Here is a 15,889-nt window from a genome sequence, read left to right as displayed (position 1 = left end):
ACCGCCTTCATCTGGAATACATACTTTATCAAAACAAGAGTTGACTGAGCAAATGAACTGATTATGTCAGTGTTTTACATAGAAAGAACCAAAAAAAGATGACACATTTATAAAGAAGCTGCTTACCTTACAAACAGAAAGAACATTAATATTTATCAGTTTCTTGATGGTCTGCAAAAAAAATATTGATAACTTTATATTGATTTGATTATGGAAGTAACCATATTAGCTACATATATAAGTGATCTAGAGACACATTGAAAAGTTCCCCCAGATACACTAGAGAGCCTGGAAAACGATAGGAGTTGGGGTGGAGACGCAGATTTTATTTCACTCTCTATCAAAAGCAGCAATTCATGCTAACATGCAAAATCCCAGGTATAAGGGCAAGTAAAATCTGGAAGCAAAAAGACACACTAAATCTAAACTAAATACGCAATTTCCTCTCTGCTAATAGGGAAAGGAGAAATTGTTGAATCTAAGATTTTCAACAACTTTTTAAAATTTACATATTCCTTCAATGACATGCTTTTCTAGTTTTATTAAAGAATCATGCCCGCATCAAGGATCTAACTTTCATTTTGTTAGAGCTGGTTTACCTGAATCAACGATATTGCTCTATATTAATGTATCTGTGATTTTTCAATTGATATTTAGAATCCTGATACTTAAAACAGAGCTGTTTTGATGGAACAAAAATAAGAGTAATAAAACTAGAGCTATTATTGAACCCGACATTGCACAAAGGAGGCTATCAATATTTTCTCATTCAATCCTTCTAACATCCCTGTCAAGTTGCCTATTTTATGGATGAGGGATCGGAGACTAAATATGGTTGGAATCAGCCCCAGGGTAACTCAGGCAGCAAACCCAAGAGCCAGGGTGTGCGCCTCGGGCCCTGGACTCCAGCGCTCACAGCCTGAACCCTCACACCATATTGCCTCACCAACCCTGCGTGCCTCTTTCCGTTACCATAATATGTACAAAGAAAGACTCACATTGTCCAGGTCAGGAATGTCCAAAAAGTATTCAGGATACTCGTATGAGATGCCCACGTTGTTCACTGAAATAAGACAAGATCATTAGCTGGCTAACATATATATTTTATAGACTTATTGAAATAATGGGAATAAAGATATAAAGATTAAGATGATATATATAATGACATAACATACTGTTTATGGCTGGAGTGACATTTCCCACATCTTTCTATCCAAATCTATCCGCATATGTGTGTTTAAATGTCTCCTCCGTTAAGCCTTTCCATACCCACTACTCAACCCCTGACAAAAGGACTTTCTATTCGCCTCTCAATTTCCATAGCCCCTTGGAGTGTGTGTGTATTTCCCTCCGTAATACAGTTATTTGTAGATATTGTAGATTAATCCCTGTCTAGATCTTAAATTTTCACAGTGTGGTAGAAAGAGTGGAGCGTACTATGGTGTAGGAGATGGGAAACGTGAGTTCTGCTCATAATTGCTTCAGAAAATGTGTGACTTGGGATATGTCACATATACCTCTAAAATGAGAGCTCATTTAATCATTTAACAAATATTTGCCATACACCTATGTGCAGGACGCGTGCTAGGAACTAGAAAATCCAGAAAGAAAAAGACAGTTTTCCGGCATCATAGAGCATACAATTGAGTAGGAAGAGAAAGGCACTATACAAAAAGGTTTAAAAGATTATTTCATTACAAAGTCAGAGTGCCATGGGAGCAGGTTCCTGCAAGGTCTGACCTCGCCTGGGAAGTGAGGGAAGAGAGGGGGTCAGGCGAAGCGTCTCCAGTAAACCACCCATGGCTTCAGGACCATAAGCCCTGAAAGTGAAGGTCATGCGCCAGCCTCTCTTTGAGTCCCTGCTCCTCAATAGCCAGCCTAAGGTTGGGGCTACGAGACAATCAAGAAGCTATGAATACGCGGATACATAATCAGGTACACGAGAATACGCACACATCCTACGCTTTCCCCAGCCCTGGAAAGACGAAGACAAACCCAGGAACATTTGCAGGAGTCAAAAAATAAACGAAATACCTTAGAACTTATTTTAACTAAATAAATAATGAAATGGATTATCTATCTCTATTTAACCATCACAACAACCCTATTAGGTAGTTCCTATTATCATCTCCCTTTTGTGTATTAGGAAACTATAAGTTCACAGCAGATAAATAATTTGTCCAAGGTCACAGAGCAACGTAAAGCCGGGACTCAGACTCAGGAACGTTGACTTCAGAGGCTTGGCCCTTCACAACTACGCTAAAGCCGTCACACGCCTTCATCCAGCAGTCAGTACAGAAGAAATATGAGGAATAATCAGATAATAAACAGAAATCTGATAGTAATGTTTAATGAAACTGTCAAGTATTAGAAAAGAAAGTTTTCAGTAGCAAAAGGATAATGAAATTATGATCTGTCTGCTAAAGCTTATAAGGAATTGTGCGAGATAAACCCGACTATAGTAATAGTAACTGATTTTCAATAGGCTAACAAAATTAGTAGTTCAAGGGAACTCAATAAGGGCTCTATATTTAGCAGTAAGCCAGCCACTTGAGGCTGCGAGTCTCAAGATTTCACTTGCAAGATTCGGTCAGGATGGCTTGAACAAAATGACTGAAACCTGTCTGAAGGCCTGTAAGCAAACGATAGCGGCAAAGCGAACGGTACTGAATTAGGATTCACGCCCATCCGAACAGGGATGCTACCTAAACAGAATTAACGACAGCAGGTCCAAATCCACCAGGGTTCGAGGACTCCATTCTATAAAAGATCTGTTAATAATTAAGTCAGGTCTCGTTGAAGGTAAGGCTTATGTCCACTTGACTTGACTTTAACCATCTACAGAATTATAACAGATGAATAACTTACTTACAAGATGACTAAGAGAAACAGCAGTAATCAAAAACATGTTAAAATGCTACACATAAAATATTCTTTACAGGGGCCAGCCCAGTGGCATAGTGGTTAAGTTTGCCCACTCTGCTTTGGCGGCCCGGGGTTCGCAGGTTCGGATCCTGGGAACAGACCTAGCACCGCTTGTCAAGCCACACTGTGGCAGCATCCCACAGAACATAGAGGGAGACAGGCACAGATGTTAGCTCAGGGCCAATCTTCCTCACACACACACAGAAAATATTCTTTACAAAGTCAGTTTAAGATAACAGGATCTTCGAGGAAAGGTTTGGCCAAATTCTAACATTCTTCAGCATTTTAAAAAAATTCCACCACATACCGTGGACTCCATCTTCCTTCACTCTCTCATGTCTAGAAAACTTTCTATCTTCAGATTTCTTTCTAGCCCACAGAAATAGTAGTGCTCTATTTCAAAATGCTAAAGAAAAGTGAAGCATGTAAATATGCTGTCATCATGTAATTTTATCTTAAAATCTAGATTTGAGTTTTTTTAAAAATCTGGGAAGTTTGTAAGCAGCACAGTTGACTTTGCAGTCTTAACGTGAACAAAGTCGAGCCAAGGCAGCCAGCGAATAACTAAGCAGGGAAGTGTTCTTCTGGTTAAGGCTGCATTAACCACAGAAAGTCGCCAGATCTGTCTCTGCTAACTGAGCAAAGGAAAACCATCAGGGCTCCTATTCACACAATGAAAACATGAACGTCTATTTAACACAGCTCTAAAAGAAAACATGTTCCACGCTGAGAACCTTAACCCAAAGAAATAAAGAGTATCATGGATGAGGGCTACGCTTTTATAACCAAAAGTACACACAGGAAAAAGAAAGGTGGAAGCTGGAATAGATCTCTCAGAGTATTGAGCCCAGTTTTATGAGGGGAGGGACGTGCCAAGGTCATGCTGGCAGTTTGTCCTATACTAGAGATTAAACCCCTTTCCGTTTTCTTAGCTGCACCTTTTGCTTGTGGAATATATGCCACTCAAAATCTCTCCACAACAGGTGCGCACTTCAGAGCGCTATTGTTTCAGAGCACAGAGAAAAACAACTGTTGCTCTCAAATAGTTCTTTCCATAAACTGCACTCTAGCGGGAATCTTTTGCAAAAGGCAAGCCCACTGCAATTTTATTTTCAGACAGTAGGTGGCAGCAATAATCAAACAGCAGGCTGAAAGCTTTCAGGGAACTGGAAAAAGAAGAAAACAGGCTTTGAGTAGGAGTGAAGGATGGAAATACTTCCATTTATAATTTAATCGTATTAAGAATGGGTGCGTGCAATGCCATCTTTAAATATGACAGGATTCGTTATAGGACTCACCAAAAACTAAACAATACAATAAGTTGTCCCAATATTATTCAGAGTTGAAAATCCCTTCTGAATGGGAGCATTTTAAATTAGCATTAAATATCTGTTCATTAGTGAGGCTTTTTAAATTCTTCAAGTGAGGCACCAGAGATAGATTTAAAAATTTTTATTCAGTGACCCACAAAACCCTTTTAACTCGTGTAAAAGACACAGCGTCTTTCAAAAATGAAGATGTCCGTGTAATCTCAGAATTCCAACCACTGCCCCAGTAATCATCACAAGACACTAAACGGATGAAAAATCTTTCCCTCCAGTTTCTCATTGGAGTTCCAAGACTGGGAAGAGCTCAAGGGAACAGATGAGGCAGACAGAGAACAGAGGTGAAGACAGACCATGAACAAGGACAAGGTAAATGGACAGAGAAGGAGGTGGCTACAGAAGAGCGATCCTAACAGAGAGAATGACGGCAGGGAAGGCCTGTCCGGGCGCCGTGCTCAGCAATGCTCTCCATGTCCCCTCCAGAACTTTCGAAAACACCCATACTGATAAGTATTTTATTTTAAAGACTCAGAAAATCCACGGAGTAATTCTGAATGTTATATACATGTTCTAAATTATATCATATTGCTGTCTAAAAATCATTTCCACATGTCATACCTAAAAAAAGGAAAAAGAATATATACAAGATTTCTGTTTCTTCTAAATGCATGTGCTGCTTCTGGCCTTACTGGACTTGGAATCCTTTATCAAAACCAGCTGCCATAGACATAATGATATCATTAGAAAATTAGATATTTGGTATCTGGGTTGGGTAGGAGGGAGGAGCAAACAACAATAAATTAGAAAATAAATAAATTAGAAAATAAAAATCCATTTGAACAAACACAATAATAACAGACACGGCAGCCACACACAGGTCATCTTCAACCTGCTGCCTTTTCCAGATTCATTGGGGACTTACGAAATTAAGGTGGTTTAAAGATACATTGCCTAATGGTTGGGCTTCCTAATATACATCAAATAATGCAGAGTATTCTCTATTTCCTTCTCATCAAATCAAAGCAGAAAATGTTCAGGTTGCATTTCAGCCACACTTGTAATTATATGCACGAATCCAGTTCAAGTCTTCAAAGACTAGAGAAAAAGAAAGCTTACTAGAGTTCATTAACAAAAATGGATTAGAAAAAATGCTGCCACCTCATTGTATTTGAAAACAAATTGAATTTTTAAAATGTAGACTTAAGTAATACCCAAAGTGGGGGAAATCTCTTCTGTCTGAAGTTGTTGAACGGAAAGGGTATGTTTCTCCGAGTCCAATAGACCCAGGTTTCAATCCTGGCTCTGCTACTACCAGAGCCTAGCAAGAGGCACGTGATTTCACCCCACTAAGTCTGGGCTTCCTCGTTGCCATCGTGTATAAATCAGGAATAATAACTTAAGAATTAAATGAGATAATGTGCAGAAACTCTTTAACCCAATGCCTGGGACATATTAGTATGTTAAATAAGCGGAGGAGGAAGAGTCTTCATCATTGGCTGGTCATTTATTCAACAAGTATTTACCCAACTGCTATTTTGTAACCAACACTATTCTAGCTGCTGGGGCTGTGGCAGGACAGACAAGGTCTCTGCTTTTATCATATACGACCCCCGTCAAAGTGGAGCGATCCTCTTGAAGGAGAGCTCTGGGCAACAGTTAGCCAGAAGAACTGTTTATACTGATCAAATTTATCCTAATTGCTCCTCTACCCTCTTTATTTCATTCAAGAAGATCCAGCATTACAGTCTACAGAGAGTTTGGAAAGTGATGCAAAGAGGATTCCTCTTTTGCCTTATTTAACATATTGCTGTGGCTAGCACATGTTCCTACCCTGACAGATGATATTTGGAACACCATGTAAAACATTTCGCAAACTTTACAGTTTTCATACACTTGTGAGTAGCAATTTCTAAATAAAAGAGAGTGCACAAGGCTTTAAATTTGCAGTGCCTTTAATCAGAAATTGAAAAATTAAGACTGAGTCAGAAGCGACACAACAGAACATTGCATTTCCACTGTTTAATTATAAACTGGTACGTGATTCCTCATTACAAAATGAGGGAAGATTTGCCATACGTAAACTTGGAAGAGGGCATGAGGAAAGAAGGATGACATGAGGTAGGTAGGTAAATCTGAGCTAACAGGAGGAAGATTTATCAATTTCATGAATTATGGTTCTATTTACATTTCTGAAATCACAGCTAATTACCTAGTTTTAAGTTAAAGGTTCTGCTTTAATTAATACCATTAGTGGTTTCAGAGTAAAAGGAAACACATTTGAATTCTAAGTCTTATTTTCAATTTAGAAATCCAATCTCATTTAACACACCTAATGGATGTGTTAAGGCACTATCCCATGTCTGATCACGTTCCTGGTAAGCCTCCTAGTATGACCAAAGAAAATAATTCCATGAACCTATTCTGCTTGCCATGATCGGCTACATCAGGCTGCTGCCTCATTCAACACAGAAGACGGCAGTGATGCCAGAGGTCCAACTGTCTACTTGAATCTCCACTTGGATTTCTCAAAGCCCTCTCAAGTTTAATACATCCCAAAGTGAATCAACATTTTTCTCTACAGAATTTGCTCCTGACTCAGGGTTTCCTGTCTTAGGGAAGCAGCACCCAGTTGCTCAAGTCAGAATCCGGAAGTTGCTAATTACTAATTGTATACTTCCTGGACAATGTATTTAACCTCTGTAGGTCTGTTTCTTGCCTGTAAAATGGGCATAGAAATAGTAACGTCTACCTTAGAGGTTTGTTGAGGAGTCAATAAGACTTATTAGCATGCTAATGAGATGAATCAGAATGGGAGTTGGTTAGAGCCAGCCCGGTGGCACAGCAGTTAAGTTCGAACATTCTGCTTCGGTGGCCCAGGGTTCGCCAGTTCAGATCTGGGGGGCAGACCTACGCACCACTTGTCAAGCCATGCCATGGCAGGCGTCCCATGTATAAAGTACAAGAAGATAGGCATGGATGTTAGCTCAGGGCCAGTCTTCCTCAGCAAAAAGATGAGGATTGGCGGCAGATGTTAGCTCAGGGAAAATTTTCCTCAAAAAAAAAAAAAGAATGGGAGTTGGTCAACAGAGGGAGCAACTCTGTGACTAAAGCACTGGGGCTTTGAGCCAGCCCAATCTCTAAAAAAGGAATGAACGGGGACTGGAAATTGAATTCAATCATATGGCCAATGATCCAATTAATCATGCCTGCATAATGAAACCCCAATAGAAACTCTGGGCACTGAAGCCCAGTGGAGCTTCCTGGCTGGTGAACACACAGATGTGCGGGGAAGGTAATGAGTCCTGACTCCACAAGGGGAGGGTACAGAAGCTGTGTGTTCAGAACCCTCTCAGACGTTGCCCTATGTGTCTCCTCATGTGGCTGGTCTTGATCTGTATCTTTCAAACTAAGATTGTAATAGTGCTTTCCTAATTCTGTAACATGTTCTAGCCAATGATCAAACCTGAAGGGGTCATGGGAACCCCCGAATTTGTAGCCAGTTGGTCAGAAGTCCAGGCAGCCTGGGGACCCCCAAACTTGCATGTGGTATCTGAAATGAGGGCAGTCTTGTTGGGGACTATGCCCTTGAGCTTGTAAAGTCTACACTAACTCCCGGTGGTTAGGGACAGCATTTGATTGCATTATGAAAGGGAAGTTTTGGAAGTGTCCTAAAATCAACTCCTGGTATAACAGGGAAATTCTACCCTCTCCACAAAATATCACCTATCATGCTCCTGCAATCCTTTCCCGTGTACCTAGGCTGAGAGCCTCTGCCCTTTCTTGGGCCTGAGTCATTTTATACCTGGGCTACAGAAAAAAACAGGAGGGGAGTATTTCCAAACATATGAGTTTATCTTTGATGTTCTCTCAGCTAACTTTATCTTGCCCTTCTAATCTTCCTCCCCTCTCCGCACCCCTCAGACGACCAACCTACCCCTATAGTTTCCTCTCTAAGCCTCTCCCTCTCCATTTCCAAGAGATGTCTCCATGTCTCTCACTAACTAAAATAGCCATTTCCTCAGCGGGGCTGATCCAGCAAGGGGACAGGTAATAAACTGAATGTGCTAATCCCCTAAATTGGAAATCAAGATGTCATTGGCCTTTGCAGAGATATTTACATTTCAAAAGAAGGCAATTTAAAACGAATTTCTAGTTAAAGTTCCTGAGAATAGCAAAAAGATAATCTGTAGTTTTATCTATTTCTAAACCCTCTAAAGAAGAAGCAGACTCTTCCACTCGTAACTTCCTTCGTCAGCTGAGGCTAGGAAGCCGCGTAACTTCCCGGTGTGCTCAGGTTTCCTTCCTTCCCAGGGATGCTAGAGAAGTGTTCCACAGCCTAGTTCCTGCAGTCCTGTGGCTCCCTCTCTGAGGCCTACATCCATTTCCTCTTCCTCTGGTACTCTGGGGACGGAACTACAAAGAAGCCATCTCTGGATCCCAACCCAACTAATTACCTGGGAGTCTGCCATTTGCAAGGTACCTGGCCCTTTCCCCCAAGTAGTTAATAATGCTCTTGGGTCTTTTGTTAAGAAGCTTGAAAACTTAAGCACAAACAGAGATAGTTGACTGATCTTAACTATTCATCTCTGCTCAAACTATCTCTTAAGATACATATTCCCAACATTCAACTATTCTCCATCCCAGAACATTCTGGGAAATACTAGGTTTTAGGGAGAAAAATGGAACACAAGCACCTGCCGAGTATTTTCCATAATCCACAAGGTTGCATGGGCAAGGATAACCAAAAGATATTTTTACATTCAGCTGAGGAGAAGGGAAGGATAGTAATTAAAAAATAACCCACCAATTATATTCTTAATGGAGCAAGTATTCACTTATAAAGGGCATAGGAAGGAAAGAAAATAAGAAGGCCTATTCTAGCTTTTGCAATCAATGATTCTTTGCAATCAACTGACTTTTATTATCCAAACATATTGTTGTTATTAAAATGAACCTCAATAAAACTACGGGCACTGTGTACAAATAAAAAAAGTTGATGATAGATAACTAGCCCTGAATACACAAAGCCAGCACGGCATCACAGGTCATGCTGTACCAACGATTCACTTGATTCTGCAACTCAACACATCACGACAGTACAGGTGGAGAAGACTGACAGCGTTTGTCGTGGGAAAATTCTTCTCCAGGATGCATTAAAAGCTTGAATAAAGCTATGTTGATTTTTTGTTAATGAATCACAAAGTAAGTAGCTATATTCTTCGAGGAGGACTTCTCTGGTTTTTTTTCCTAGAGTAAAGGATGTCATTTTTTAAAAGTTAAAGAAGTCGTACTAGCGGCATTTGAAACAACTGCTGTCTGTGGCGTATTTCAAATGCACGGTTCCTCCTTTGGCCTTGTAAATTACGCCTCCTGCCACGTGTTGTGCAAAGTCCTCCAAACCCATTTGGAGCCCACCTGAGAATCTCTCTTGAAGAGTCAAGTAAGCATTACAGCAATCACATGTTGTTAACCAATTGTTTGCTTACTCAAAGCAGTCCTCATGTCATTTTCTCTAAATAGTTGAAGTTTTTAAAGTTTTCTCAAATCTGTGTTTCTTGGCATTTGCCTAAGAGAAGACAGCAGATGCTTACTTATTTTACATAACAGTTAAGCATCCAACTTCCCAACCTTACGCATTTATAAATGCGTAATAATGCGTATAAATTCACACAATTCATGGCTGTTTTCTTTCCACTTATCTTATTGAAAACTTAATGTTTCTTTCATGACAAAGGGCTTTAGCATTTTCCTTTGTAATTCTGAAAATATTAACTTTCTTTATTAAGCATTGACTATACATTGGTGGTTAATGCTATCCAAAGGGGGTGTACCTTGGTGATTTATTTTTCTTTTTATCATTACTGGTTTCACTAATTCTCGCAAGAAAAAAATTTCTTCCTATGACTTAATAATGGATTGCTACATCTTACTAGAAATCAATCTATATGTTTATTACTTTAGGAAATGTTATAAAAGCGAGACTGGTATTCAGCAGAGGTGGGAAGAGAATAAATAGGATTATTTCCCCCTTACTGGACAGAGGTGGCTATGTGCGATCTGGATGAGGAGCAGAGAGGGAAGGAAGAAAGTGAAGGGGCTACAGATCCAGGGAATCGTAAGAAAAAGAAAACACACACATCAGAATCCCCATCAATTCTGGAGGTTTATACCCACTCTGGAGAAGGAACTATAAGATGGAGTTGAATATGGCTTAGCAATTAGATAAAATTTAGCTCATAAAGGTGTTTTAATAGTTCCCTGAAAAATCTTGACAAATTAAAATTACAATGCAACATAAGATTCTGCTAATAACTGTTGATAATAATTATACAAAGCTTATGATTAAGGAGACAGTTGTGGTAGAGTGGGAAGAAAACTAAATGTATAGCCAGTTAATGAGATAATGGGTGTGAAAGCGCTGCTATAAACTTCAAATAATTTCGAAACATTAGCCATCATTATTTTTATTATTGATCTGTGACCAACTAGAAATCAAAAATAAAGTTGTATGTGTGCACGTCTGTCTCATAAGTATTCAATCAGAACTGGTTAATTACAGTATCACTGTAAAGCAGGGTTCCCCAACCTCGGCACTGTGAGGTTTTAGGCTGATAATTCTTTGCTATGGGAGTCTGTCCTGTGCATTGCAGGATGTTTAGCAGCATCCCTGACCTTTACCCACTAGGGACCAATAGAACTTCCGTCTCCTCCCCACTCAATTAGTGACAACCAGAAATGTCTCTGGACATTGCCAGACATTGCAAAATTGCGTCTGGCTGAAAACCATGTCAAAGCATGAGAAAAATCTAGAAATTATATTTATGGCTCTCCTACACAAACGAACGATGAGAGACAGGCAAGATAAACTGGAGCTAGATGTCTGTCACTAGGCAATGTGGCTATTGAACGCTTAAAATGTAGCTAGTCTGAAATGAGACACGTTGTAAATGTGAAATACACACTAGACTTGAGGGCTTAGTATGAGAAAAAGGGTGCAAAACATTTCAATAATGTTTTACATGGATGACATGATAAAGTGATAATATTGTGGATACAGTGTGTTAAAATAAAATACATTATTAAAAATAACTGTTACATTTTAAAAATGTGGCTATTAGAAAAGTTAAAATTACATATGTGGCTGGCACTATGCTTCTACTGGGCAGTGCTGAACTTGTGCAAAAAATCACCCATCTTTCATACATTCCAGGCAGCCTTTGTTGACAAAAGAGCTCTGCCCTCAGTTTTCTCTTTGCATTCTCTACGCTCCCCTAGGATGACCTCCAGTCTTACTGCTTCAATGAGATTACTACTCATAGACAACTTACTGCCCAACACTAACTCTAGTTCAGAGCTCTAGTGAAACCGAGATCCACATATGCAACCATCAACTTACAACCCCACGTGGACATCCCAGAGGAAGCCCAAACTGAAATGATCCTCATTCCCAAAATGGCTCCGCCTCGAGGATGCCCCATTTTAGTAAACGGTCCTTATTGACACAGATGCTCAAGCCAGGAACCTGAAAGTCATCCCTGAGTTCTCTCTTCTCCTTCGTCCACTTGCAATCTCTCACAAAGTCTTGCTTCGTCTACCTCCTAAACATTTCTGGAATCCTCCCTTTTCCTACCCCCTGGCTAGGCCAAGTCATCACTCTTTCTCCCCAGGTCAACTCCGTTTCCCTTTTACGCCCCACCCTTCCCTTCTTAACACTTAAGCTACAGATAGGAAAGACAGCGTCAAACAAACATAGTTCTATTAGAACATCATACGACATCAAGTACGGTGCTTTCTGTTCATTGTTGTATCTCCAGTTTATTGATTGATGAAGGGATGAAGGTTGCAATTTATTAAAAAGCTGGACTACAAAAACAATGGGTCCATTAACATATGAGGCCTAGGAAAATATCAGTCCTTCTGTTAAATATCAGTGCTTTCAGATTGACACAGTCTTAGGATTCTAGAAGTGGGGGAAACATGCTTGGGGACCATGTGCCCTGTCCTCTCACCCTTCACAGGTCTATTTGTCATGCCTAAATTCACACTGTCGACTTTCTACACACCGGGTCAGGAGGGAACAGCTGGAGAGTATCTTTTATAACCCCCAGCTCTGCAGCAACCTGACATTTTCCATCTTCAGTGGCATAGGCCCAGAGTATCGACAGTTCCAAAGCTACCGTGAAAAGCAGCTAAAATTTATGCAAAGCTAAGAACAACTGTGATTAACTGAACTTTTTCTGAAAGAAAGTTATTCTCCAAGAACACACGTTCAAGGTAAGCACTACGACCTTCCCCCAAGTCTCCTCTCATTAGGGATCCTCGATTCACCTCCTTGCCTAAATCAGCCCTCGTTTCCTAGTCCGCGACTAGTTTGAAAGGGGCCAGGATGGACTATGGCAGTGTCTATCCTAAGTAGTAAGTTATAACTGCTACTGAGCTGGAAGTTTAACAAAGTCAAGAGTTTCACAGATGTGACTGATGTTTAGGGATTCCAGGTGTAGGCTAAGGAAGGAGGAACTTGCAATATACACATTAGAGAACAGGTAGACACAAAGGCAAACCCTAGCCCTGTGTGTCCATCCATCTTTTGCTACCGGCTCTCCTCTAAGCGGGGAGTTGCAATGTGGGTAGGTGGGACATGGTGATGTGAGATGGACCAGGCAGGAGCTCAAGAAGACGGCCTGTCGAAGCCCGGGTTACCCCAACGTCTGAGGGCCCTGTGTAGGTCTCAACATGTTCAACTGTTTTTTTTTTTTCAATTGCCTTATCTAGAAATTATACAAAACACCATTCTTTTACACTATGAGGAAGGGAGTCTTGACTAAAGGAATGTTAGGAAACTTTTTTTTTTAAGTATTTTCTCTTCATTTTTTCCTCCTTTTATAGCCCAGTAAAGGAAACAACGGCAATTACCAGGTGCACACCAATTTAGGCAGATGGATAAAGAGATTTAGTGATGAAGCGAAGTTTTTCTGAACTAGATGCCCTGTCTCTTTCTAGAAATGAGTCAAAGAATGGTAGGTAACTTTCCAAAGCCCATCTTTTTCCCTTCAAATCTGGTGAGTCTTTCCCATAACAAGGTTCAATACTTCCATATCTCAGCAAAAGCATCAGTTTTGGGTAACAAGAGTGAGGTAGCTGAGGTGTAACAAAAGGACTAGTGAGCTTGGGAGAAAAAGAGGGCTGACTCCCAGCTTCACCATGAGGTCTTTATGGGAGCTTAGGCAAGTCACTCATCTCTCAAGCCACACCTTCTCAACTGGGGTGACATCTCCCCCAAGGGGACAAAAGTTGGTTCAGGGGTGGGGAGTGAGAGATCTTATTCTTTTCATGTACAAAGCACAGACAGACATACAGTACATAAACAGACATACAGTGTATCTGTGGTATTAAAATTTCATAGGAAGGAAGACTAGGGAAAAATAATGTCTAAAAAGGCTCCTGGGCTGGGGTGGAGTGATAATGAACAAAACAAAAACTTTTCTAAGCCTTCATTTCCTCAACTGTAAAAACAGGTTGGCATCACCCATCTTAAAGGATCATTGTGATATAACTGTATCTAAATATATACAAAGAAAACGAGAGACTGGAAATAACGCAGGCAAGAAAACCAACCAAAATTGTAGAATGCTTATTAAAATGTAACTAAAAACACAAAGATCCAAGCAAATATAGATTCATACCATCCAATGCTCAACTGTATTAACAAGATAATTTTCTTGTCACTAGCCATTTTACCAACTGAACACCTAAGATCCAAAAAGAAAACATGTAGTAAAGTCAAATAATAAACACAGGAAGAATCTACGAAGGTGGCAAAGATACAAACCCAAAACACCAATGTTAAGCCCTGCCAAGTCTGTTTCAATTTTGTCATAAATGTCTCCCGAAGCAAAGTCAACAGCAATGGTCCTTGTCTCCACTTTGAATTTTTCTCCTAGGAAAGAAAACACAAATGGAGAGAGAGAGGGAAAATTAATACAGCGCAATTCAGATTAAAGCATTTGATGACATTACTCTTTCAAACTCTTTTTTTTGCTCTCAATTTGACATGAAATTTAGACCAGGATAATTTTAAGCAATCCCGAGACCATCTAAGAGATGACATAGGGTCAACACAACAGTTCTGTAATAAAAATCCCAATGTTATGGGGGCTGGCCCCGTGGCTGAGTGGTTAAGTTCACGCGCTCTGCTGCAGGCGGCCCAGTGTTTCGTTGGTTCGAATCCTGGGCGCGGACATGGCACCGCTCATCAAACCACGCTGAGGCAGCGTCCCACATGCCACAACTAGAAGGACCCACAACGAAGAATACACAACTATGTACCGGGGGGCTTTGGGGAGAAAAAGGAAAAAATAAAAATCTTTAAAAAAAACCCAATGTTATCACAGAGCTGGCTCAATGTTCCTTAATCAGTTCTCCTTCCATAAGTCAATAATGACTACTTTTTAGACTCTTAGGTACAAATAATAAAACATGAGTCACACCATAATGTTATATACTCTTTAAATGTCACTGGTTTTGTGATTTTAATTGCAAATTGATGCTTCATAATTTCAGGAAGAAGTCTTTATGCTGCAAAATATTTTAAAGAGTGATATGTTAAAACAAAAAGTCCATGTTACCAAAATGGAAATAAAAATGAATATGATCGTAACGGAATTTAAGAGCTGGTTAATAGTTAATAGTCACTACATTTAAAAATCCACACAAAAGGCACAGTAATAGAGCTACAAAGTGACACAAGAAAGTCCTCAGCGTTTTACTTTGCACAGCACCATTAAGGTCCAAAGAGACCTAACAGAGATAACAGATTCAGAAATGAGACCTCATTGGAGGCCACGTATAATGTTTACTTCTGCCTTCACGAGCGAGTCCCTTTGAGAAGATGGCAAAGACTTGGAGGTCACCCAGATATGGGTACCAATTTCATTTCCACATTTATTTGCTAAACGGCTTTGAACAAGTTCCACCTCCTCTTCGAGCCTCAGCATCCTCTTGCGAAAATGAAGGTAATACTACTCAACTTAGGGCGTGAGGCTCAAGTGACATCAACCGGCTTACTCCGTAATGTTCATCTCCCCTGCTCCCCTCCACTAACCCCACTCTCACTTCACTTAGTGAAGTTCAGGAGGCTAAGAATGCTTATTCTTTGGAACTTGACGAGAATTCAAAAGAATTAATTTAAAAATCCAGCTTCCGAAATTAAATTTGCCTTCATTTGAAGTCAGTGTCGGCTCACGGCACAGTATGGACACTTAATTCACACAGGAGGTTTCAGTTCTTGATCTAAAAGGATTTACGTCTAAAACTAAAAGGCTGGTTCACAAGAGATTTGATTCTTAGTTAGACTCAATGAAAAGTATTGACCCTAAATAGGAATCCATGAATAAACTAGAGAGGATAATAATTGGCCGGGAAAATGCCTTATCTGGCATCAAAGGTGTACTTACTATTCCAATATAAATGAGTTATTATATGTGTTCATGTAACAGAGAGACCAAACACAGCACTGTCCTTCCCAGTAGCTGGAGCCACAAGCCTTCCTAGAAAGGTTCACAGAATTCACCAGCAGCGAGGAAAGACCACCACCTTTACCAGAGCCCCAGATTCACAAGAAAAAACGCCAAAAACAAAGG

General features: G+C 40.1%; 1 protein-coding gene across 4 annotated transcripts in view; it reads right to left on the bottom strand.

The window, feature by feature from the left end:
- The window catches only part of HSD17B12 (hydroxysteroid 17-beta dehydrogenase 12), a 263,951-nt gene that overhangs the window by 40,967 nt on the left and 207,095 nt on the right, over positions 1-15,889 (bottom strand). For all 4 annotated transcript variants that reach the window (XM_070229332.1, XM_070229333.1, XM_070229331.1 and 1 more), the window contains 3 exons: positions 14,080-14,187; positions 999-1,063; positions 127-171 (listed from right to left, as the gene is read on the bottom strand). In XM_070229332.1, the coding sequence (XP_070085433.1) occupies positions 127-171; positions 999-1,063; positions 14,080-14,187 (218 nt within the window). The remainder of the gene's footprint in view (positions 1-126; positions 172-998; positions 1,064-14,079; positions 14,188-15,889) is intronic.

The sequence above is a fragment of the Equus caballus genome, chromosome 12 (genome assembly GCF_041296265.1).
Source record: "Equus caballus isolate H_3958 breed thoroughbred chromosome 12, TB-T2T, whole genome shotgun sequence".
Taxonomy (NCBI): Eukaryota; Metazoa; Chordata; class Mammalia; order Perissodactyla; family Equidae; genus Equus; species Equus caballus.
Note: the sequence above shows the minus strand (reverse complement) of the source record. Positions and strands in the feature narration are given on the sequence as shown.